The sequence below is a fragment of the Dama dama genome, chromosome 3 (genome assembly GCF_033118175.1).
Source record: "Dama dama isolate Ldn47 chromosome 3, ASM3311817v1, whole genome shotgun sequence".
NCBI lineage: Eukaryota > Metazoa > Chordata > Mammalia > Artiodactyla > Cervidae > Dama > Dama dama.
Window position 1 is genome coordinate 44,573,516 of NC_083683.1, and position 25,206 is coordinate 44,598,721.

A 25,206-nucleotide genomic window follows, 5' to 3' on the forward strand; every position below is an offset into this window, starting at 1 on the left:
TACCCTTTCATGTTCAAAGCACTTAGAAAAGTACATTGTGTTTTCATATGCATTATCTCATAAGACTAACTCATTCATTTAACAGATATGGGCTGAACACTTACTACGGGGCATGGACACACTGCTCTGGCTAATGAGCATGCAAGAGCATGAACAAACAAACAAATATATCATAAGCTAGGTGTATAATGGAGAAAAATGAAGCAGGCTGGTACAATAGGCTGTTTTGTTTCGTATTGGGTAGGCAAGAAATATTCTTCGCAACAGCACTGTAGGATACCTGGGAGCTTAGTTATTAGCATAATTTTAATTTTCCAGATTAGGGAGGCTGAGACGCTGAATGGTTAAGTGACAGGCCGGAGATTCTCCAGAATCAGGTGGAAATGGGCTTAGGAACAAGGTTTCCCAACTTCTGGCCTATCACTAAAGCTATAAAAGAGGGATGTAATTTAAGAATGGTTAAGTTCCTTTCCATCTAGATAATGATACTCAGGGAATAGAAAAGAATCCTGTATATGAATGTTATTAACCCATCACCCTTATAAAGATCTTCCAGCCACTGGCTCACAGGACTTGACTCAATTTGATTTGGTGAATAAAACAATGGAAACATTTTGTTTTTTTTTTTTATATTGTTGCAAAAATAGTTTTTTAAAACAAAGTTTTAAAACATCTAATTTTTATTTAAAACAGAAAGCAGCATCTAGGCTTATTATGCAAAAACAGGCAATGTAATACTGTATTAGCAATATTTCAAATCACACCTAATGAACATACCCTCCTTTAACTGTCTCTTCTCTGCACACCTCTTGAAAGTGTGTGAAACTAGATTCAGCAAGGATTTTCTGCCAGGAGCTCATGGGTCTGGGTGTGTGAGACAGCCTTAGCAGTTCTTCATTTAAGGAAGCTGATGGCACTAATACCAGTGAGGTAAGGAGAAAATTGCCAACACTGCTGGGAACAGGGGGCCCTGCCATACCTAACCGGTTGTTGTTCAGTCACTCAGTCATGTCTGACTCTTTGAGACTCCATGGACTACAGCACACCAGGCTTCCCTGTCCTTCACTATCTCCCAGAGTTTGCTCAAACTCACGTCCATTGAGTCAGTGATACCATCCAACCATCTCATCCTCTGTTATCCCTTTCACCTCCTGCCCTCAATCTTTCCTAGCATCAGGGTCTTTTTCAGTGAGTTGGCTCTTTGCATCTGGTGGCCAAAGCATTGGAGGTTAAACCTAAAAACTATTTCTTATCAAAGGTAGGGCTGAGATCTTAATGTGTTAAAGAAATTCAGGAGGAGAAATCAGTTCCAATGTAAAGAATCAAGTTAGGCTATAAAGAAGAAGAGGCCTCAGGGCTAGGCCTGTATGAATCGGGAGTGTCACCAGGTGAAGTTAAAGGACAGAGTATATTCCAAGAGGAGGAAATGAAGAGAAGGCAGGGGGACACTAGGGAAACAGAATAGCTTGCCACAGCTAAAACATATGTGATAGGCATACATGTAAAATACAACTAGATATAAGCCCAACCCTTGCCTTGCAGATACTATAGATAAGGAAATTGAAGCCCAGAGAATTTAAGTGATTTGACCAAGGGCAGACAAGGGGCAAAGGTAGAACTAAAATGAAGGTTTTTATGTTTCCAGTAGGTACTCTTTTCACTGTATCATTCTGCTGGTAAGTTGGGGGATTGATAATTGAAAGGAAAGATAATTTCCTTTAAAAGTAAAAAACTGTGAAGACGTAGGTTAAGTAAAAGTGTCGTGTGTTAGTTGCTCAGTCGTGTCTGACTCTACGGACTGTAGCCTGCCAGGCTCCTCTCTCCAGGGATTTCTCCAGGCAAGAATACAGTAGTGGGTAGCCAGTCCCTTCTCCAGGCGATCTTCCTGACCCAGGGACTGAACCTGGATCTCCTGCATTGCAGGCAGATTCTTTGTGGTCTGAGCCATCAGGGAAGCTCCGGTTAAATAAATTCCCTCTAAATTACAGGTACAGCTGAACAGTGGTAGCAGTACTGATACTGAGCCCAAGTCTCTCGAACAAACTGTCCAGGGCTACCAGACTATTTAGAGCTCCTTCACTTGAGAAGGTAAAATACTGGAGCTAAAACAAAGACCTTCCTTTCCCCGAGAAGCATGGCATTTCTTAGGACCCATGCTAAGAAGGGTTATTACACCACAGGAATTATCAGGGATGTGAATGAAAAAGCAGGTTTTGTTTTTTTTCCCCCATCTCCATATTTGCATGCCTAGTTTCAGAAGAACTGAACAAACTGAGACAGAAGGTCAATTAATAAAAAATTAGAAAAGTGGAAAACTAGAAACATGCTGTAACAAACTGACAGGAGGCATTGGCTTTTGACAAAGTTATTTTACATTATTAAACTTATAAAATAAGAAGGCTGAACTAGATGATGTCTAAGGCCACCATATTCTAATTTTCTATGATTCTAGGTTGACTCCAATTTGCAGGAAAAGACAGACATGAAAACTTGACGGTAAACTGAACTTTGGGAAACTATATGTAATTTTTAATGCAATATTTAATTTAATAATTAATATTAATAATGCACAATTTAATGTGCCCTATTTAAAAGCACATAATCAATCCTATAATTTGGATTTTTGTTTATAGGACTTTCTTACAAGAGGGCATATCCACTGAACAAAAAGGATACATGTAACAGTCACTGGTTTTAAGGAACAGGAGAAAGAGTAGAAGCCAACTCTGAAGGCCTTCTTTCAATTTAATCCATAGATTTTCTTGCTGCCAATTTAAGACAGCTCTTAGAAATATACATGGCCATTTAAAATTCAACAAACTGCTATAAGCAAACATGGCCCATTCTTTTTAACTTTGCACAGTACTTCATAAAACAAAAAAATCAAGAGTCATTTAACCACTCACTATACAGAAAATAAATAATTTTTACAAATTCAACAAGTTATTATTAAGAATTGGAGAGTATAGTTTGTAGTGAAGACAGAAAGACTCTGAGCAACAGAGAAAAAGTCCTTGGTTTGATTCACTAAAGAAAGTGTGGAAGGGGAGAAATGAACTGAAAATTTACCCTGATAAAACTTAAGATTCCACAGTATGAAAGAAGGGAAAACAAATAACAAAATTAAGACTTTAATTGACTTTAAAAAATAACAGAAAGAAAACCAAGAACAAAGGCATTCAGGTCAGTTCAAGTTTCTAAAATTACTTGTTTCTTTTTGCTTGTACATATACTGTATAAATAGCTTCCCTCATAGCTCAGTTGGTAAAGAATCTGCCTGCAATGCAGGAGACCTGGGTTCAATTCCTGGGTCAGGAAGATCCCCTGGAGAAGGTAATGGCTACCCATTCCAGGATTCTTGCCTGGAGAATCCCACGGACAGAGGAGCCTAGCAGGCTACATACAGTCCATAGGACACGATTTAGTCGGACACGATTTAGTGACTAAACCACCACCACCATACTGTGTAAAGAAACTCTGGAAGATACTAACATGGCTGTTCAGGGAGGCAGGACATGCACAGATGAGAAACAGGTATAAAGGGGACACTTTTTACTGAGGTCTTCTTTACTGAATTTTTAACCATGGAAATATATTACCTATTTTTTTTTTTATTTTTTGGCTACACCACACAGCTTGTAGGATCTCAGGTCCCCAGCCAAGGATCAAACCCGCACCCCCTGCAGTGGAAACATGGAGTCTTAACCACTGGATTACCTATATTATACTACCTATTTTTAATATTAAATACATTTAAAAGTTTAAATGTCCTTTAAATTCAATTATTTGTAGGTAACACTTGAAAAACAAGAAAGTCAAAGAATGGAGACATCCAAAGTACCAAGAGGTGAAGAACATGTTGTAGCACTGGGAGGTCTGAGACAATTCAAAGAAAGGATGATCTGGATTGTGGAGGACCATCTGGGGAAGTCAGGTGAAATGTTAAATGAACACCACTGTTCAGGGCCCCAAGCAATTCACGACAGCTCACACCAGTACCAGCTTGTACAACAGTATCTTGAAAATGGGATACACATATTTTATGGCCCTGTGTCCCTGGACACTGTAAAGTCTACAAAGGGATGCAACCAGAACTTCACTAGTAGGGAACTAGTTTTCTTTCATCCTCTAAAATAAAGAGAGAAGGAAACGAGAAACCAGTTTCCATAAGTCCCAAAAATGATCAACGAGGTAGAAAATGAGAACCAAAAAGAAAAAATTAAGAAATCCACTGGTAGCATTAAGCAAAGAAAAGAGATTTCACTTTGCAAGAATTACTTAAGGCAGCCCTTGAGAAACAAACAGAAAGGAATGTCCTCTTAAAAGTCATTTCTCCTCTCAGGATGTTTTGGTTTGTGGGTTGATTCCCAGTCTGCTTCCTTGTAGGGGAGACCTTGCTAATTTGGCCCCGTGAAAGGCCTATTTAGTAAGAAGTATTAATAATGCTGGTGAAGATATGCAAGTGAATTTGAACAAGCCTATTTCTTTAATCAACTGAAAAAGTCCTTATTTAAAAATAAAATTAATAGCTCTGAAGGGCTACTAATGCTCTCTCTTGTCATAGGTGTTTATTTGCTTTATAATAATCATTAAACTAAGCATTTATATTTTATAGATAGATATATAAAGGCACTTATATTTTAAGAATTTTTCTGCATGGTGGTATATTTCAGTTTTTTTTTTTCTTTAAAGAATTTTAAAAATATAATTAAAGTTATCCTTTCCATAAACTATCTACCCTGTGGTGAGGCCAAAGGCTGAAATCAGATTTCCTATCTCCCCTACAGGAGTGCCATTAACATTTGGCCTACCCAAAAAAGGGCAGCCATTAGGGCCAGAGACCCACTGTCTTTGGGGCCTCACTTGCAAGTTAGCACCACTGACGTCTAAGGCACTGGGAATGAAAAGAGGCTGTCTACAGGCCAGGAACCGGGGGAAAGGCAGGCAAAGCAAAACCAGGTTCGGACACTGAACCTCGTTCTCTGTATTTTTAGTCAGTTTTAAGAAAACGAAATTTAATTTGTATCTGAGTTGGAAAAACAAATAGTTCAAATAAAAGCAAAGAGGTTTTAGCCACCTGAAAGGCCAGGGTCCAAAGGGCTTTACCTATCAGTTTATTGCCATAAGGCTTCTCTGGTGGCTCAGACAGTAAAGCGTCTGCCTGCAATGCGCGAGACCCAGGTTCGATCCCTGGGTTGGCAAGATCCCCTGGAGAAGGAAATAGCAACCCATTCCAGTACTCTTGCCTGGAAAATCCCAGTCAGAGGAGTCTGGTAAGCAATAGTCCATGGGGTCGCAAAGAGTTGGACATGACTGAGCGACTTCATTTTCACTTTATTGCCATAAGAGTATTTTCTGAAAAAGTTCTACTAAGACTATGGATGCAAGAGCAGCAAAGAGGAGGGAAATATATCTTAAAATATTTCAAAATTTTACAATCGATGAAATATTCTTCTAAAAACAGTTTGATTCCATGTTTCCTTATTCACTAACCTAGACATTTAAACCTTGTCTCCTTCCTCACCCACCTACCCCTATTCAGCAAAGGCCCAGATTAAAAATTTAGATTTTAAAAGAGGAATAAGTAAACAAGGAAATCAAAGACAGTTTATGAAAACTTAGCCCCAGAACGTGACACTTGACAAAGTCCTTAGAAGTCTTGTTCAACTTCTCAGTTTCTAGACAAGACATTTAGGCACAGAGAGGTGAAATGACTTACTAAAGGTCATGAACTAGTTTTGAGAATATTTTTTCTTTATTTACTACCCCCCCCCCCCAACCCCGCCATGAACTATTTGTGGCAGCTTAAGAAACACACATACTAAAAAGATAACTATAAATAATAAACATGATGAATTATGATAAGAGCAAGGATTTCTTCTAATCTAGTACTTTTTATATCATATGATGTTTTGTTCCTTAAACTTTCTAAATTTCCAGTAGAAGTTAGAGGCTACCGATTCAGCTTTGTTCCCAGTAGATAGCTGTTCTGAGCTGCAAGAGAAGTACGCAGGTGAAGGACCATTTTGTGTAGACAATTACTCAACTGTTTTTGCCACTCAGAACTAAGATGCCTCCACAACTATAGCTTAATCAAGAGATCTGTTCACCTCAAGTCTTACTTCTGGCCCACTGTTAAGACAAAGAAACAGAAATTTCTTCCCAAACTGAGACTGAAAGGCAATTTTAGCTAAGGTCAGTTTAGAAGGCAGTTTGGTTAATAAAGGCAGTTAAGCTTTATATTTGTAAATATGTAATTACACAAAGTCCTTTCCCCCTTCTCTGGAAACACCTATGGTTTTAATTCTTTAAATGACACCTGTCAAATGAGGGATCTCTAAAATGCTATCTGATGTCAGCCTTTAGCATTTATGGCTAACTACTTGTCAACTGGATTAACTGGGGGCTTTGCTTCTTCACTTGTTGCTTAGTTTCAAAAGATAATCATGAGAAAGAAACCCAAAGTTTGGTCAAATATGTTAGGGAAATTTGTAACTCTTGGCCAAATGAAGATTAGTATTTCTTTCATTCACACTCCCTACTAGGAGGAATAACAGAACTAACTCTCATTTAAGAATCAGTGCTGGCGAAACTCAGACAACTGTGTAACAAGGCCAAAGACCTTGGTCTTCTCACTGGCCCAGTTTGGTTTACTCTATTCTATTCCTGTCCCCAGTGGTTATGATCTAACGTCACAAAGGAGGCTAGGTTAGAGTACAAATGCATCCCCATTACATTAACAATAGGCTCTGTCGCTGCAATAACAATATCATTTTTATATTTAAAGACAGGATTCTGAATATGTGTGTGAGCAAGATTCTACAGGGCTGTACCATCTCTCACTATGCCATTTTTTTCTTGCACTATATCAAACAGTCCCCATTTCATTTATGTATCCCCCCTTTTTTTAATTTTGTTTCCCCCCCTTTTTTTAAATAAATCTTTTTCTGATTTGACATGGAGTCAAAAACAGAAGTCTTATTAACAGACTGAGAAGTGCCAAGACCCACAAATGACTCTTGGGAGCAATTAAACCAAAAAAGAACCCCCATAAACCGGAACGGAAACAAAAGTTTAACTACTTATCCAAACTCGGGCAAAGAGACACAACTCTTTCTCCCCCTCTCCCCTAAGCCTGTTAGGAAAGGGGCATCTGCAGCTGCTGCTCCTTCTCCTCCAACTCACTTTCTGCGTCAAATAGTATGGGTCAAAGTCCTCCAGGGGAACCGCGACCAAGCCTTGTGGGATGTCCCCATAGATGAAAGGCAAACTCTTCCCTGCCTCCAGGTCACTGTTTGGCTTGGGCTTGCTGTCCTCATCGTCCTCCCGATGACTGCCATCGGCCTTGGGTGGTTTCTTGAGCTTGCTCTCGGCAATGCGCCTCTCGATGTTCGCCAGTGACTCAGGGGTGAAAGGCTTGAAACTGTCAGGGCCTGGTGGTGCGAGCAGCCGTGCTGCCATCTTCTCATCCTGCAGCAACTTCGTTCGTTATGCTGCGTCCAGGACAGGTCAGCTCTGGAAGAAACAGCAACACAGAGAGCATTAATCAATCACTACTCTGAAAGGAGGCCAGACCAAACCATCTCACGCTCAACCTCTATTCACAGTCTTCACAACATGTGGTTTCTTCCATGACATGGTTATTTTTCTCTTCAGAAAATCTGTGGCACGAATGGACAAGGCGATGTTCATAACCACCCCCTCAGGGGAATGAGCAGCCAAGGAGATCAAAACACGGCTGTCTTCGGAATTGCTAGCTTTTATTAATGACTTAGACACAACTCACCATCAGGGACCAGCTCCAAAGATACATTCCATACCCTCCATGTTTAAGTGAAAAAAGTCAGACAAATACAAAGACTATATGCTATCACTATATGTGGAATCTAAAAATGACAAGAGACTAGAGAATAAAAAAAAAAAAAAAAAAAGAAGCAGGCTCAAAGATATAGAGAAGAAATCATTGGTTTGTTGTCTAGTTGCTAATTCGTGTCCAACTCTTTTGCGACCCCATGGAATGTAGCCTGCCAGGCACCTCTGTCCATGGGATTTCCCAGGCAAGAATATTGGAGTGGGTTGTCATTTCCTTCTCCGGGGAATCTTCCCGACCCATGGATTGAACCCATGCCTCCTGTATCAGCAAGTGGATTCTTTACCACTGAGCCACCGGGGAAGCCCAAACTAATGGTTACCCATGAGGAAAGGGGAGGAGAGGGACAGTAATACAGGGATTAAGAGGTACAAACTATTAGGTATAAAATAAGCTACAAGGATATAAAGGACAACACAGGGAATGTAGCCAATATTTTATAATAACTATAAATGGAATATAACCTTTAAAAATTGTGAATCACAAAATTATATACCTGTAACTTATATAATATTGTACAGCAACTACACTTTAATAAAAAACATAAAAGAGATTTTCTTATAGACAACATTAAAAAAAAGAAGATATATTCCATACTCTCAACGAACGTCTATTCTAAGTGAATGAGGATATTTAACACTACCCAGAGGTGCACATCCACTCTGGAAATCTTCTATGCTCAAGTCATCTTCCTCTCCTAGAACTCTACTCCCTAAAGACATAATCTTTCTTCCAAGGACCACACAAGGGCAAACTGTCACTCTTTTCACATTTCACCTTCTGAAAACACTAAACCCTTCAAAACTTTGGAGGCACAACATATAGCATAAAAGCACTTTCATGGGCTTTGGCTCTTTTGTTTGAAGTTCTTTTTCAATTCACAAAGTTTTGTAAAAATCGGTCTGGGATAAAACCCCAGACCAAGCTGATGACAAAGGTCATGCCAGAGAAAATCACAAAGCAATTTTCTTCAAGGAGAGGTCAGACATTGCTCCACGTACCTCCCACTCAGCAGCAGGAAAGCACGTGGAGGCGGAATCTTAAGACACTTGCCTCTGAGGCAACAGCCTTGCAGGGTGAATGACAGCAGAAAGGCCCCTGAGCAGGGCTCACACCAGAAGGGCAGGAAGTGAGAACTGAATCACAAATCAAATTCCCTTCTCAACAGAGAACCTGAAGGAGTGCCATACTAGAGCCAACGATTTCTGAGCAAGGTATCTGAAAAGCCCATTTTCATGTATGTTTATACAGGGTCCTAGGTTACTGAAATACACATCTGGGAACAAGGGGCTCCCTAATGTCAAAGCTACAGTGTTACAAGGGCCACAGGCAGGTGAATCTCCCTGTGAAAGCTCTAGTGGTGCGGAGGTGCTGCTTCTCCCTCTCATCGTGTGAGCTCCACAAAGACCGTCCTGGACATTGTCTTGAAAGGCCAAAGACTGTTCCCTTCCTCCCACTTAGCCCTTAGGGTCCTCTTCAAGGCAAGTATCCATAAAACTTGGGGCTCCTCAAGAGAACAGCAGTAGAGTTAACTCTAAATAATTTGGCAGGGGAATACCCAAGGGCTCTTTTCATATTACAAATACACCTGCAGACAGCCCCAATTCTCCAACAGTGGTGAGGTGGTGGCAACATTTTCCATGGTATCCATGCAGGCTGATCGGCTCACTTGGCTACAGACTGGCACCAGGGAGGCCAGAACCACAAGTTCGCTCCCACTGCACACACACAAAATGCTGTCCCACAGATGGCGGGGTCAAAGAAATCATTTCACGTATGAGGCATGGGATTTTAGAGCTGTGAGGAATTTTATATATCCAGACCATTTCAAGAATTAGGAAACTTGCGGTCAAAAGAGATGAAACAACTTGCCCAAGGTCACACGGCCAGGGGGGGAAAAAAATCACAAAGAACTCTGACTCCTCCTACTCATAATTCTTTTATTATGATAAGTATCAGTTGCCCATCTTCTGATCCTACTCTGACTCCCACTACTCCTCAACAGGAATAATCTGGTTTAAGCAAATCACAGGCTAATGCCAATGGTTCTACTGATTTAAGACTTTACTGTTTTCCCCAAACCTAAAATTCCTTTCCTCTTATCAGTCCCTGAATTGCCTCCAATAAAACCTTACTCCTCCAGAGAACCTTCCCATCAGCTCCAGCCTTTACTAATTTTTTTCCATGTGTGAACTCCGACAGCTTTGTCATTATCTTAGCTAACATTCATCACATGTTTGCTATGTTCAGGTATTGTTCCAAGCACCTTGCTTGTAATAACTCATTTAAGCTTCAGAAAAAAACTCTTAAGGTAGATATTATTACTGTCCCCATTTAACAGATGAGGAAAAAGAGGCAGAGACCTAACACAGCTTGTCCAAAGCTACACAGCTGAAAAACAACAAAGTCAGGATTCAAGACATCCTATTTACATTTGTTTTGGCTCTCTGTTATTAATCACTTAAACTATATAAATCCTCAGAGGGCTTGAGGGGTATCTTAAACTTCTTTTGTATCCTTTTCACAGAGAATAAGATTATGCCTGGAACCCATAATTGGTCCAATACCTGGGACTCCTTGGCTTCCATAGCCACACTCGTTCTCAACCCTGGGTCATCCTCGCTTTCTCTTAGAGGGCAAGGAATACTGCAAAAGGAAGTCACTGCGATGCTGACAAATTCTTGTGACCTGACCACACACACCTGGGTTCTTCACAGGTAATGCCATCCTACAAGAAGTCCTCTGCCTTTGCCTTTGTTTACCCCTGCCTTCTCCAAGACCAGGTTCCCTCAATGATCCCTGCTCTCCATCACATTCGCAATCTTTACTTTTCCTCTCCTACTTCTGTACCTTCTCCTTTTACATCTTCACACACACACACACCCACCACCTTCATTTGGCTTACGTGATCCTGGTTCCCTTCTGATACCCTGGTTCTATCCATAATTGCAGTCTCTTCTTCCTCTACCACATTTTTCTTCTCTAAGGCCTGGCTTTCTACAATCTCTCTGCATCTCTCCTTCTTTTGGGGATCTCATCTACTCAAAATAATCTCTTTTCAGATTTCTGAGTGAAATCTGATTTTCAGATTTCTGTCACCAGCCCTGATTGCTCTTCTGAGCCCCACAACTGCCTGTCACCACTTCACAATTAAAGCATTTTAAAACACTCATCCTTTTACTCCCAAAACAGATTCCTGCACCTGGCTTTCTTAATTCTGTTACTGGACCATCATTTCTCCAGCCATCTAGTGTGGAACCTCAGTCCTCTTTGACCCGTCATCCTTGCTGTCCTTGACCAATTAGTCACCAGGCTCACTAAGTCCTCTTCCTTCAGAGTTTCCATTTTCAACCTAATTCAGGTCCTACTGCAATAGCTTCCCACCTGTGGACCAGTCCTCAGTCCACCAGGCACATCTCCAAAGATCTGTTTCCCTAAAACTCTGCTTCCATTATGTCACTCCCCTCCCTTGAATCTAGTCGAGTTATAGAACAGAATCCAAATGCCTGCCATTTCGCTGCCATTCAAGGTTTCTACAAACTTATACTCCTCAAATATTCACCTACAACTTTATACTTCTCAAACATCCTTTTATACTGCTTCCCTACTCTGGTGACTCATTTTTGTTTTAATTTTCTAGCTATTTTTTTTTTAAGGTAGGACAAAAAAAGTGTACAAATCTTAAGTGCACAGATTGGTTATTTTGTAACATGTGTATTGTGTATTAATATGTGCACACCACATAATAATATAATATCTATGTAACCACCACTCAGATCAAGATACAGAAGATTTATTCCCAGCTCCCTAAATGGCTCTCCTGTGTTCCCCTATCAATACCACTGTGACCATTCCTGCCCAGCAGAAGCTATTCTGACATCTATCATCATAGATTAGTTTGACTTTAGTAGACTATAGTATACTCTTCAAACTCAGGTTTCTTTCATTCAACACTGTTTCTGTGAAATTTACCTTTATTGTGATATAGCAGAGTTCATTCTTTGTATTGCTCTGTAGTATTCCACCTAAGAATACAGCACAATTTATCATCCATTCTACTCTGATAGACATTTAGGTTGTTTATGGTTTTAGTCTATCATAAGTAAAGGCTGCTCAGGGCTTTTCTGGGCATGCCTCTTGGTGGCCACATGTGCTCCTCTCTTTCCAGCATACAGGCAGGAGTGGAATACTGGGCTCAGAAGAGGGCATGTGGTTATTTAGCTTTAGTGACACTTCAACCAGCAAGATAAGAGGGTTCCAGTTACTCCAACCAGCGAGACAAGAGGGTTCCAGTTGCTCCACGTCCTCACCAACACTGAGGAATGACAGTCCCTTTAATTTTATCCAGTTCTAGTGAACATATATATAATGATATCTCGCGGTTTAAAAAAAAAAACTTAATGAGGTAAAATTAACCATTTTAAAGGGAACAACTCAGTGGCAATTAATACATGCACAATATAGTGCAACCAACATCTCTGCCTGCGTGCTAAGTCACTTCAGTCGTGTCCGACTCTTTGTGACCTTATGGACTATAGCCCACCAGGCTCCTCTGTCCATGGGATTCTCCAGGCAAGAATACTGGAGAGGGCTGCCATGCCCTTCTCCGGGGATCTTCCTGACCCAGGGATCGAACCTGCGTCTCTTATGTCTCCTGCACTGGCAGGCGGGTTCTTTTTTTTTTCCAATTATTTTAATTGGAGGATAATTACTTTACAATATTGTGATGGTTTTTGCCATACATCAACATGAATCAGCTACAGGTGCACATATGTCCCCCCAACCTGAACCCCCCACCCACCTCCCTCCCCACCCCATCCCTCTGGGTTGTCCCAAAGCACTAGCTTTGAGTGCCCTGCATCATGCACTGAATTTGCACTGGTCATCTATTTTACATATGGTAATATACATGTTTCAATGCTATTCTCTCAAATTATCCCACCCTCGCTTTCTCCCACGTGGTCCAAAAGTCTGTTCTTTACATCTCTGTCTCTTTTTTTTCTTTTTAATTTTTTACTGAAGGATAACTGCTTTATAGAATTTTATTGTTTTCTGTCAAACCTCAAGATGACTCAGCCACAGGTGTACACACATATCCCCTCCCTCCTGAACCTCCCCCCATCTCCCTCCCCACCCAGCCCTCTAGGTTGACACAGAGCCCCTGTTTGAGTTTCCTGAGCCAGACAGCAAACTCCCGTTGCCTATCTACTTTGCACATGGTAATGGAAGTTTCCATGTTACTCTTTCCATACACCTCCCCCTCTCCTCCCCTCTCCCCATGTCCATAAGTCTATTCTGTATGTCTGGTACTGCCTTGTAAATAAGTTCTTCAGGACCATTTTTCTAGATTGCGTATATGTGCATTAGAACACAATATTTATCTCTCTCTTTCCGACTCACTTTGCTCTGTATAATAGGTTCTAGGTTCATCCACCTCATCAGAACTGACTCAAATGTGTTCCCTTTTATGGCTGAGTAATATTCCATTGTGTATATGTACCACAACTTCTTTATCCATTCATCTGTCAATGGACATCTAGGTTGTGTCCATGTTCTAGCTATTGTAAATAGTGCCGCAGTGAACAATGGGATACATGTGTCTTTTTCAATTTTGGTTTCCTCAGGGTATATGCCTAGGAGTGGGATTGCTGGGTCATATGGTGGTTTTATTCCTAGTTTTTTAAGGCATCTCCATACCATCTTCCATAGTGGCTGTATCAACTTACATTCCCACCAACAGTGCAAGAGCGTTCCCTTTTCTCCACACCGTCTTCACCATTTATTGTTTGTAGGCTTTTTGATGATGGCCATCCTGACCGGTGTGAGGTGATATCTCCTTGTGCTTTTGATTTGCATTTCTCTAATAATGAGCGATGTTGAGCATCTTTCACGTCTTTGTTAGCCATCTGTATATCTTCTTTGGAGAAATGTCTGTTTAGGTCTTTCCCTCACTTTTTGATTAGGTTGTTTGTTTTTCTGGCATTGAGTTGTATGAGCTGCTTGTATATTTTGGAAATTAATCCTTTGTCAATTGTTTCATTTGCTATTATTTTCTCCTATTCTGAGGCTCGTCTTTTCACCTTGCCTATAGTTTCCTTTGCTGTGCAAAAGGTTTTAAGTTTAATCAGGTTCCATTTGTTTACTTTTGTTTTTATTTCCGTTACTCGAGGAGGTGGGTCATAGAGGATCTTGCTTTGATTTATGTCATCGAGTGTTCTGCCTATGTTTTCCTCTAAGAGTTTTATAGCTTCTGGTCTTACATTTAGGGCTTTAATCTATTTTGAGTTTATCTTTGTGTATGGTGTGAGGAAGTGTTCTAACTTCATGGTTTCACACGTAGCTGTCCAGTTTTCCCAGTACCATTTACTGAAGAGGCTGTCTTTGCCCCATTGTATATTCTTGCCTCCTTTGTCAAAAATAAGGTACCCATAGGTGCATGGGTTTATTTCTGGGCTTTCTATCTTGTTCCATTGTTCTATATTTCTGTTTTTGTGCCAGTACCATGCTGTCCTGATGACTGTAGCTTTGTAGTATAACCTGAAGTCAGGAAGGTTGATTCCTCCAGCTCCATTCTTCTTTCTCAAGACATCTGTCTCTTTTGCTGCCTTGCATATAGGACTCTTGTTACCGTCTTTCTAAATTCCATATATGTGCATTAATATACAGTATTGGTGTTTCTCTGACTTACTTCACTCTACATAATAGGCTCCAGTTTCATCCACCTCATTAGAACTGACTCAAATGCATCCCTTTTAATAGCTGAGTAATATTCCACTGTGTACATGTATCACAACTTCCTTATCTATTGGTCTGCTGATGGACATTTAGGCAGTTTCCATGTCCTAACTATCGCAAACAATGCTGCCAACAGACATTCGGGTACATGTGTCTCTTTTAATTCTGGTTTCCTCGGTGTGTATGCCCAGCAGTAGGATTGCTGGGTTGTATGGCAGTTCTATTTTCAGTTTTTTTAGGAATCTCCACACTGTTCTCCATAGTGGCTGTACTAGTTTGCATTCCCACCAACAGTGTAAGAGGGTTCCCTTTTCTCCACACTCCCTCCAGCATTTATTGTTTGTAGACTTTTTGATGGCGGACCAGCGTGAGTTAATACCTCATTGTGGTTTGATTTGCATTTCTCTAATAATGAATGATGTTGAGCATCTTTTCATTTGTTTATTGGCCATCTGTATGTCTTCTTTGGAGAAATGTCTGTTTAGTTCTTTTACCCTCTTTTTGATTGGGTTGTTCGTTTTTCTAGTATTGAGCTATATCAAGTGCTTGTATATTTTGAAGATTAATTCTTTGTCAGTTGTTTCATTTGTTATTATTTTCTCCCATCCTGAAAGCTGCCTGTTCACCTTGCTTATAGTTTCCTTCATTGTGCAAAAGTTTTTAAGTTTAATTAGGTCCAACTTATTTTTAATTTTCATTTCTTTGGGACGTGGGTCATAGAGGATCTTGCTGTGATTTATGTCAGAATGTTCTGCCTATGTTTTCCTCTAAGAATTTTATAGTTTCTGGTCTTACATTTAGATCTTTAATCCATTTTGAATTTATTTTTGTGTACAGTGTTAGAAAGTGTTCTAGTTTCATTCTTTTATATGTGGTTGACCAGTTTTCCCAGCACCACTGGCAGGGGGGTTCTTTACCACTAGCACCACCTGGGAACCCCCAACTACCACCTCTATCTAGTTCTAAAACATTTCCATCACTTCAAAGTAAAACCCTTTATCTGTTAATCAATTTCCCTCCATCCCGCTTCCCTATACCCACCCAACCCCACCCTCCCCAGCTTTTGGCAACCAAGGTGTTCTGTCTCTAGAATCTACTGATTGATCTATTCTGGAAATTCATATAAATGGAATCATACAATTTGTAACCTTTTGTGTCTGGCTTCTTTCATCCACACTTAGCATGTTCCAGTACTTCACTCCTCTCTATGGATGAATAATGTTTCATTACACATATGTATCATAATTTATTTATTCAGCCATCCACTGAGGAACAACCGGGCGGGGTTCTTTCCACTTCTTGATTATTGGGAATAGTACATGCACATGTACTTATTTCAGTCCCTGTTTTTAGTTCTTTTAAGCATATACCTAGGAGTGGAAGTGCAGGGTCATATGGTAACTCTGTATTTTACTTTTTGAGGAAATACCAAACCATTTTTCCACAGAGGCAAAACCATTTTGCATTCTCACCCAGCAAGGTTCCAATTTCTTTACATCTTAGCGAACACATATTTTCCTTTCCTTTTCTTTTTTTTTTTTAACAGCCATCTTAGTGGATATGAAGTGGTAGCTCATTGTGGTTTTGATTTGCCTTTTCCTAATGACTAATGATGTTGAGCAGTTTTTCATGTGTTTGTTAGCTCACTGGCGTTTTAACTTGCTTTTCTATGATGACACTGAACACCTTTTCATATATTGATTGACCATTTAGATATTCTCCTTTGTGGAATAACAGTTTAAGTCTTTGCCCAATTTCTTCTACTGAGTCATCTGCATTTTTCTATTTATTTCATTTTTCTATTTATTTGTGGGAGTTCTCTGTACATCCTGCATACAGGTCTCTTGTCAGATATATTTCAAATATTTTTCTTGTTTTTACTTTCTTAATGGTGTCTTTTTATAAAAAGTAGTTCTTAATTTTACTGAAATTCAATCTATCAATCTTCCCTTTCATGAGTGTGTGTTTTTGACGCTACTGTTGTTATAAGAAATCTTTTTTTATCCCAGGGTCATGCAGCAACGAGCTTAAAATTTCTCCTAGAAGCTTTATTGTTTTACCTTCTTATCAGACTTCATATAATTTGGAATTGATTTTTGTATATTGTGTGAGATAGAGGTCAAGGTTCATTTTTTTTTTTTTCCTCATGGATATCCAACTGACTGAGCATCACTTAACTGTCTGGTTACTGTTGTTTTCATTGACTCCTAAACACACTTTCATTTTCTTATTTTAAATCTCCTGAACTCTTTCCTTCCTTCTCATCTAAATTCTGTTCATCTATAAAACCAGCTTAAATTCCTCCTCCTTCTGAGGAATAAAAATAAAAATGAACTTTTTAGATTTAGAAGGAAATTGGAGACCATTTAGCCCAACTTTTCTTAACTTCACAGATAAAAAAATTTAACAGTAAGTTATGTAACTGCTAATCAACTGGTGACAGATGCAGAGCTAGGGCACATGTCTCCTGGCCTCCAGTATAAGGCCCTTTTTCACTATGCCAGAGTCTCTGAGGCAATGCACCTCACCCATCATAAAAATAAGTGCAATTTTCAGCCCTGAGAGCTCTGAAAGAGACTGAACCAGACTTAAAGTTGGTAGAGATCGATGATTAGGGCTCCCTTCTGTTGGTCATCCAGGAGTATGAAGACCTTAAAAGGTCAGTTGTAGCCTGAACACACACAAATAAAGATGACTCAGGAAAAGGGGGTTGAAAAGGGAAAGAAAACGGGCACTGGACTTAGGCTATGACACAGATGAAGGAAGAGAAGTCACCAGGAGGAGTTGCTGAGGGAAACACTACAGGCATGGGTACACAACAAATGTCACGAGGAGGATCAAATAGCAAGTAGTATTAAAAACTTGTCTCAGGGCTTCCTGGTGGTATAGTGGTCAAGAATCCGCCTGCCAACCCAAGGGACATGGGTTTGATCCCTGGTCAGGGAAGATCCCACAGGCAGCAGGGCAACTAAGCCTGTGCACCGCAAATACTGAAGCCCACGCCCCTAGAGCCTGTGCTCCCCAACAGGAGAAGCCACCGCGGTGAGAAGCCTGCCACCCCCTCACCTTGCAGCAACTGGAGAAAGCCCATGTGGAGCAACGAAGACACAGAACAGCCAAAAAAAAAAAAAAAACACAGAACAGCCAAAAAAAAAAAAAAACCTCTTAAAAAAGCTTTCTCAGACTTAAAAAAGAACAAATTGGAGGGTTCATACTTTTTGATATCAAAAATTATTACAAAGTTACAGAACCAAAGTAGTGTGGTGCTGGCATAAAGATAGACATATAAACCAATGGAATACATGAGAGAGCCTAGAAGCAAATCCTCACACATATGGTCAAATGATGTTCAAAAAGAGTGCCAAGACCATTTAATGGGGGAAAGGACAGTCAACAAATGGTGCTGGGAAAATCCAATACCCAATGCAAAAGAATAAAGTTGGACTCTCACCTTATTATAGCATATACAAAAATTAATTCAAAATGGATCAAGTATCAAAATGTAAGAGCTAAAAATATAAAACTCTTCAGAAGAAAACACAGGGGAAAAGCTTCATAAAGTTGAATTTGTCAATGATTTCTTGCATATGACACCAAAAGCAGAGCAACAAAAGAAAAAATGGATTTATTGTGTATCATTGAAATTAAAAGCCCTTCTGCATCCAAGGACACAATTAAGAGTGAAAAGGCCACACATGGAATGAGAGAAAATATCTGCAAATCATGTATTTCATAAGGGATTAATACTCAGGATATAGAAAGAGTTCCTATATCTCAAAATCAACGAAAAACCAAACTAATTAAAAAATGGGGACAGATGACTTGAATAGACATTTCTCCAAATGGACAATAACCACATGAAAAGATGCTCAACATCACTAATCATTAGGGAAATGCAAATCAAAACCCCAATGAGATACCACTTCAAACTCATTAAGATGGATATTATAAAAGGCAACAAAACAGAAAATAACAAGTGTTGGAAAATGTGGAGAAACTGGAACCCTTGTGCTGTTATGGAAACAGTATGGTGCATCTTCAAAAAATTAAACACAGAATTGCCATAAGATTCAGCAATCTCACTTTTAGGGACATAGCCAAAAGAACTGGAAGCAGGAATTCAAACAAATATTTATAGGCTCATGTTAACAGCAGCAGTATTCACAATAGCCAAAAGGTGGAATCAACACAAATATCAATAGGCAGATGAATGGATAAACAAAATGGGCTATAGATGTACTGCTGCTGCTAAGTCGCTTCAGTCGTGTCTGACTCTGTGCAACCCCATAGACAGCAGCCCACCAGGCTCCCCCGTCCCTGGGATTCTCCAGGCAAGAACACTGGAGTGGGTTGCCATTTCCTTCTCCAATGCATGAAAGTGAAAAGTGAAAGTGAAGTCGCTCAGTCATGTCTGACTCTTAGCGACCCCACTGACTGCAGCCCACCAAGCTCCTCCGTCCATGGGATTTTCCAGGCAAGACATACAGTGGCATATTATTCAGCCTTAAAAAGGAAGGAAATTCTGACATATGCTACAACAAGAATGAACCTTTACACCAGTATGCTAAGTAAAATAAACTAGACATGAAAGGACAAATACTGTATGATTCCACTTAACATTCGGTACCTATAATCAAATGCATAGAGACAAAAAGTAGAATAGTGGTTACTAGAAGCTGGGGGGAGGAAGCAAGGGGGTTATTGTTTAATGGGTAGAGAGTTTCAGTTTGGGATGACAAAAAAGTTCTGAAGATGGATAGAAGTGATAGTTGCACAACAACGTGAACAAACTCAAGTCTACTGAATTGTACGCTTAAACGGTTAAAAAGGAAAGTTTTCTATTTTGTATATTTTACCATTTTTTTTTTTGTTTTGTTTTTTGTTTTTTTTTAGTTGGAGGCTAATTACTTCACAACATTTCAGTGGGTTTTGTCATACATTGATATGAATCAGCCATAGATTTACACGTATTCCCCATCCCGATCCCACCTCCCACCTCCCACCTCCCTCTCCACCCGATTCCTCTGGGTCTTCCCAGTGCACCAGGCCCGAGCACTTGTCTCATGAATCCCACCTGGGCTGGTGATCTGTTTCACCATAGATAATACACATGCTGTTCTTTCAAAACATCCCACCCTCACCTTCTCCCACAGAGTTCAAAAGTCTGTTCTGTACTTCTGTGTCTCTCTTTCTGTTTTGCATATAGGGTTATCATTACCATCTTTCTAAATTCCATATATATGTGTTAGTATGCTGTAATGTTCTTTATCTTTCTGGCTTACTTCACTCTGTATAATAGGCTCCAGTTTCATCCATCTCATTAGAACTGATTCAAATGAATTCTTTTTAACGGCTGAGTAATATTCCATGGTGTATATGTACCACAGCTTCCTTATCCATTCATCTGTATTTTACCATTTTTAAAGAGAAAAAAACTGAAACATTTACTATACCCCTATTATATGCCAGAAACTGTACTGCTGATCAATATAGCTCCTGGTCTTCAGGGACCTTTAAAGTCTCCAGAGGCAGAAGACAAGTAAACAGCAAAGTACAATAAGATAAATCCAACAGGCTTCCATAGACATACACAAGCAAGACACCTAATCTAGTTCAGAGAGATCGGGGAAAGCTTCCTGCAATGAGTGACATCTTAGCTAAAGCCCAAAGCTGGTGAAGTAGAAGATGGCAGGAAAATGGTTACAGCTTTGCAGGAAGAAAAATAGCATATACAGACCACAGACAAGGGAGATCAGGCCCCTTACGTACTGCGTAAGCGTTCAGTGTAACTGGACTTTAGAAAACTAACAACAGGTAAACGGGTGTCTATGGGGAGGCAAAATCATGATCATGTGAAATGGTTTTGATTTTATCCCAAAGGCAATATGAAGATCCTGAAGGTTAAATGACTTGATCAAAGTTACACTTTAGGAAGATTATTCCAGCTACAATGCAAAGAATGAGGCAGGCAGGGGGGAGAAGAGGTGGAGAAGGGGCAAGATCAGAGTGAAGATGACCAGGTAGAAGACTGCTGAAGCAGCTCAGTTAAGAGAAAACGAAGGCCTGAACCAGGCAGCAGCAATAGGGGTTATGCACAGAATGGAATGTCAACTAACCGAAGTGGGAGGTAAGGCAGAAGGAAAATTAAGAAAGAGGCCCAGATTTTTGCCATGGGCGATGGGTGCAAGGTAGTACAATTCAGAGACAGGGAATAAGATGTGATGCACAGCTCTGGGCTTCAGATTATGACTTCACTTTTCAACATGAGGAGCTTCAGTTGCTTTGGTACATCCACATGGAGGCTCTGAAGAGCCAGTAGATATGTGGTTCTGAAGTTCAAGGCAAAGACTTAGGAACAAGAGCTGAAAGGAGAAAAGAAGCTTGGGACAGAACTATAGCTAGACTCTGAGGACTGCCAGTCAGTCTTTGCAGGTTGATATAGAGCTCACTTGGAATGAGCCAGAGGAGCTGCTCTGCACTGGGAGGAAGGTGCGTGGCTCTTATCACAGGAGAAGAGAGAAAAGCAGCCAGATGGACAGAGTTTACACTGTCCCCACTCCCTGGAGCCCCCCTTCCTCCAATGACAACTAGATGCTAGGCGGCCCATTTTCTACTTTGTCACTTACAGATTTCAGTTTGGAAAATCCTGTAATAATTCTAGACATTGAAATAAAAGCAATTTTGTCAAATCTTAATTTTACTCATTTGAAACAGAAAACACTGCCGTCCTAAACCTTTCTTGATCACATAAAAATCTGGCTTTCCCTCCTAAAATATCTTCTGACCCATCCCCATGCCCGGTGAATGTCAGCACCCATGCTAACTGACAGCTGCCCTGTGCATTCTTCTGTCTCACGGGTTTTCTACCTTGTGAAATCACTTCAAAGTTTGTTCTTCTTAAGCCTCACACCCACCCAACTTTCCCAAAGCTGAGCTATTTTACTATGATTCTCAATAAGTGGTCTCTTCCTAATCCTCATAGGAGAGTCACTCTTGGCTGATTTACATCTGTCTTCCCGCAGACACCTAAGATCTTGTTTATAGAATATTTTGAAAGAGGCCTAATATGGATATAAACTTAAGATTAACCGTCATAAGTAAGTAACTCTATCAGGAGGTACATGTGAAGCACTTAGACTTTGAGTACTTGAATATTTTGATCTAAAAATGCTTTTAAATGAAGTCAAAACCAATGATTATAATGATTTTAAATGGAACCAAAAGTTCCTCTGAGCAGGTCCCATCAGCCCAAAATGAAGACAGATTTCCTCCTTGTCTATGTAGCCATACAACTATCAAGCCTAGCCTTCCATCTGCTTCTCAACAAATAACCAAGCAAGAGGTCATTAGACTTCCATCCCCCTGGCTCTGCTGACACTACAAGTCACATTTTTCCTCAATTTTATCACCCATTACCCAACACCAGCTTTCTTTTTTTCAAATTTAACTGTCCTTCCCTGTTCCTCTAATTTATTCCACAAGGTACAGGAGGCTTCGCCTTTCCACCCCTTCGTAAACTGTGGTTGTCGCCCTCTCATCTATTGCCATCCTCTTTGCAAGTCTCCTGATTCACGTTATTCGAGGCAAACAATTTTTCTTGCCTATTGCTTTATTACCAAAAAGGACTTCGGTGATCTGTGGTTCTCTACTTCTTTTTGCCTCAATTCCAACATGCACATTAGACTTTACGCTCAGTATCCTATGAATTTTTTTCACAGTAATATTGAGACTCCCTTCTCACCTATGTGGTCCCTATCTCCCGTCCCCATGCAGTTGTTTAAAGAGAGTAGATGTTGTCTTATTTTCCACTAGATTGTCTCCACGTATTCCAGAGAACTAAACTACTGACATATGCTTAACACTGAGGAAAGAAATCTCAATTAACAGGTGTTCCTACTCCAAGGGAAGACCAAAGTGTTTAAGCAGCCATATTTTATCTCAAGTATCTAAGGCAGGCTTCTCAGTACAACTCCAGAGCTTGGATGAGAAATGTTCACTTTATACCATCTCCCATAAAGATCTACTGGGCATGGTGGGGACAGGAAAACCCCTCCATATGAAGGAACATGGTTGGGAGAGGAGCAAGGAAGTAGCTGTACACACACAAACATTATAAAATTCCTAATAATGACTGAGGAAATCAATAAATCTCACGTGTGCTCCCAGTGGCTTCAGTCATGTCCAACTCTTTGTGACCCTATGGACTGTAGCCTGCCAGGCTCCTCTGTCCACGAGAGTCTCCAGGCAAGAATACTGGAGTGGGATGCCATGCCCTTCTCTAGGGGATCTTTCCAACCCAGGGACTGAACCTGCATCTCTTACACCTCCTGCATTGGCAGGTAGGTTCTTTACCACTAGCACCACCTGGAAAGCCCACAAATCTCATACTTAATGTTGCTTTTTTTCCTTTACTATTGTTAATAGATACAGTTAATCAGCTTAAGTCCACTGAATATATGATTTGGGGTAGAGATTCACTGGTTCTGACCAAAAATCCAACAGTTTTAAACTCTGCCTCTACTACATAATGACTATGAGACCTACTACCGTGACAAGGAAAACACAGGGGTTAACACAGTGTCTAACATGTAGAATGGGTAGAGTAAGTATTAGCTCTTGATATGATCTGTATCAGCAGTGTAATTTTTTCCATTCCACACACGCTTCATAAAATAAGTAAAAATTCAAAACAACTTTAGCAAATCATTGCATAAATCCTGCTGAACCAAGATGCCATCATTGTAGATATTCATTTTTGGTGGGTAATCTATGATATGAAACTTGACCTAAAAATGTTCACTTTTCAGTTGACACAAAAAAGTCCAAATGTGCTGTGCACAGTTTAGGCAAGTTGTACATACTCTCTACTACATCACAGACTACACACAGCCAGGGGCAGGCTTGCCAAGTTTAAGTGAAGAATGAAGATGGTTTCCCTCTTACCAGAGGAAGAGATGGTGGAAACGCTTACTGGACTTACCTTTCACATCTGAGGATTAAGATATGGACTATGATAACAAAACATCATAGGGTTATATTACTTTCATCTGCATATAACTTTTTTCATTGTATTCAGAATTCAGAAATTAAGTCATGAGATTTTACAGCTAGCTCTGACTTTTCCATCTTCAAAATATAGCATTTGACTATAATGATTATTATGAGGTTTCTGTTTTCTACTGGTAAGACCTTCGCCCATATGCTTCTGTAAAGCCTGATGATTTGCAGTCAAAACAATAGTTGTGGACATGGTTGTGTCAGCTGTAGACAGCTGACATCACTGTTGCCATAAAGTTTTTTTTAAATTAAGACATCAGATCAAGATCTCTACTACACCTCAAAGGAGATACAATTTGAGGCCAAGCTTAAGAAACTGATATTATAATTCAGACATTGTCACTGACCGGCTGTATGGCCTTTAATAAATCAATTCACCTACCCAAGCTTTGGTCTTATTTATAAAAAAAGGGAGATGAGTGAAATGATTTCTAGAGCTGGCTCTGCAATTTGCCAGCTAACTGACCTTGGGAAAATTACATAATATTATGGAGCCTTCATTTGCTCATTTGAGGGTTAAATGAGATGATAAATGTGAAGTAGGTCTCAATAAATAAATGATAATCATAATATTAACAATAATAATAGTTAACATGGAGTATTTACTACATGCTCTGGGCACAGCTCTAAGAGTTTTTATAATAATTCTTTTGATTCTTCCTATAATCCTGTGAGATAGGTATTATTACTATCCGATATTACTGAAGCACAGAGATTAAGTAATTTGCCCAAGATCACAGAATGGTTTTCAAACCCAAGCTGTCTGGCTTCAGAGTCTGTGTTCTTAATCATTTCACTATACTATTTTTTGTTATCAGCACTTTTTTCCCTTCTCTGCACCTCTTCTGAGATCCCTTTCAGCTCTGCTTTCATAAAAATACACTAATTAGCTACCCTGGACTCTGACAGATTAAGCAAGGTTGGCTTCTCTGAGAGAATTACAAAAATTCTAAATGTATGGAGGCTTAAATCAGAAAGAACTGTGTCCTGATTCAATACCTATCATCAAATAATTATGTGTTGAATAAAGGAATGAACACAGAAGCTAAAAAGAGGTCAAGAACTATTTGGCTAATCCTTGCCATAACCATGACCAGGAATTCACTCATTCAATAAGCACTTCCTGGGTATCTTCTATATGGCAAGCACTGGAAAGCTTACAGCTTAGAAAACTGACATCAGAACACATTCTCCTAAGTCATTATCTGGCAGCCATACTGCAAAGTAAATTTCTATACTGGATGGTAGAAAGCTGGATGAAAACTTTAAAGTATGTTTGTTTTCAGGCAGTAGAGGTCTCTCTCAAATGAAATCTTAGACGAAATGTCAATATATAATACAGACAAAAGCATCTCTGTTCTGGTTGAAGAATGCAGTGAGCCTGGAGCCCACTCTCGCTCCACCCATGTCACCTTAAAGACATTTCTGCAGAGTGTCAAGATGGCTCTAAAGCTATTAAACAAAACAATGATGGAGTCTCTATCAACTCCAGAATTCAATGGACATCTCTAACAGCAATGGACAGTGATTGTTTACTAATAAAG

At 39.9% G+C, this 25,206-nt stretch overlaps 1 protein-coding gene across 1 annotated transcript in view; it reads right to left on the minus strand.

The window, feature by feature from the left end:
- SCN8A (sodium voltage-gated channel alpha subunit 8) overlaps nt 1-25,206 on the minus strand; it is a 190,193-nt gene that overhangs the window by 112,574 nt on the left and 52,413 nt on the right. The window contains exon 2 of the mRNA XM_061127572.1: nt 7,186-7,515. Coding sequence (XP_060983555.1) covers nt 7,186-7,461 — 276 coding nt within the window. The 5' untranslated portion in view covers nt 7,462-7,515. The remainder of the gene's footprint in view (nt 1-7,185; nt 7,516-25,206) is intronic.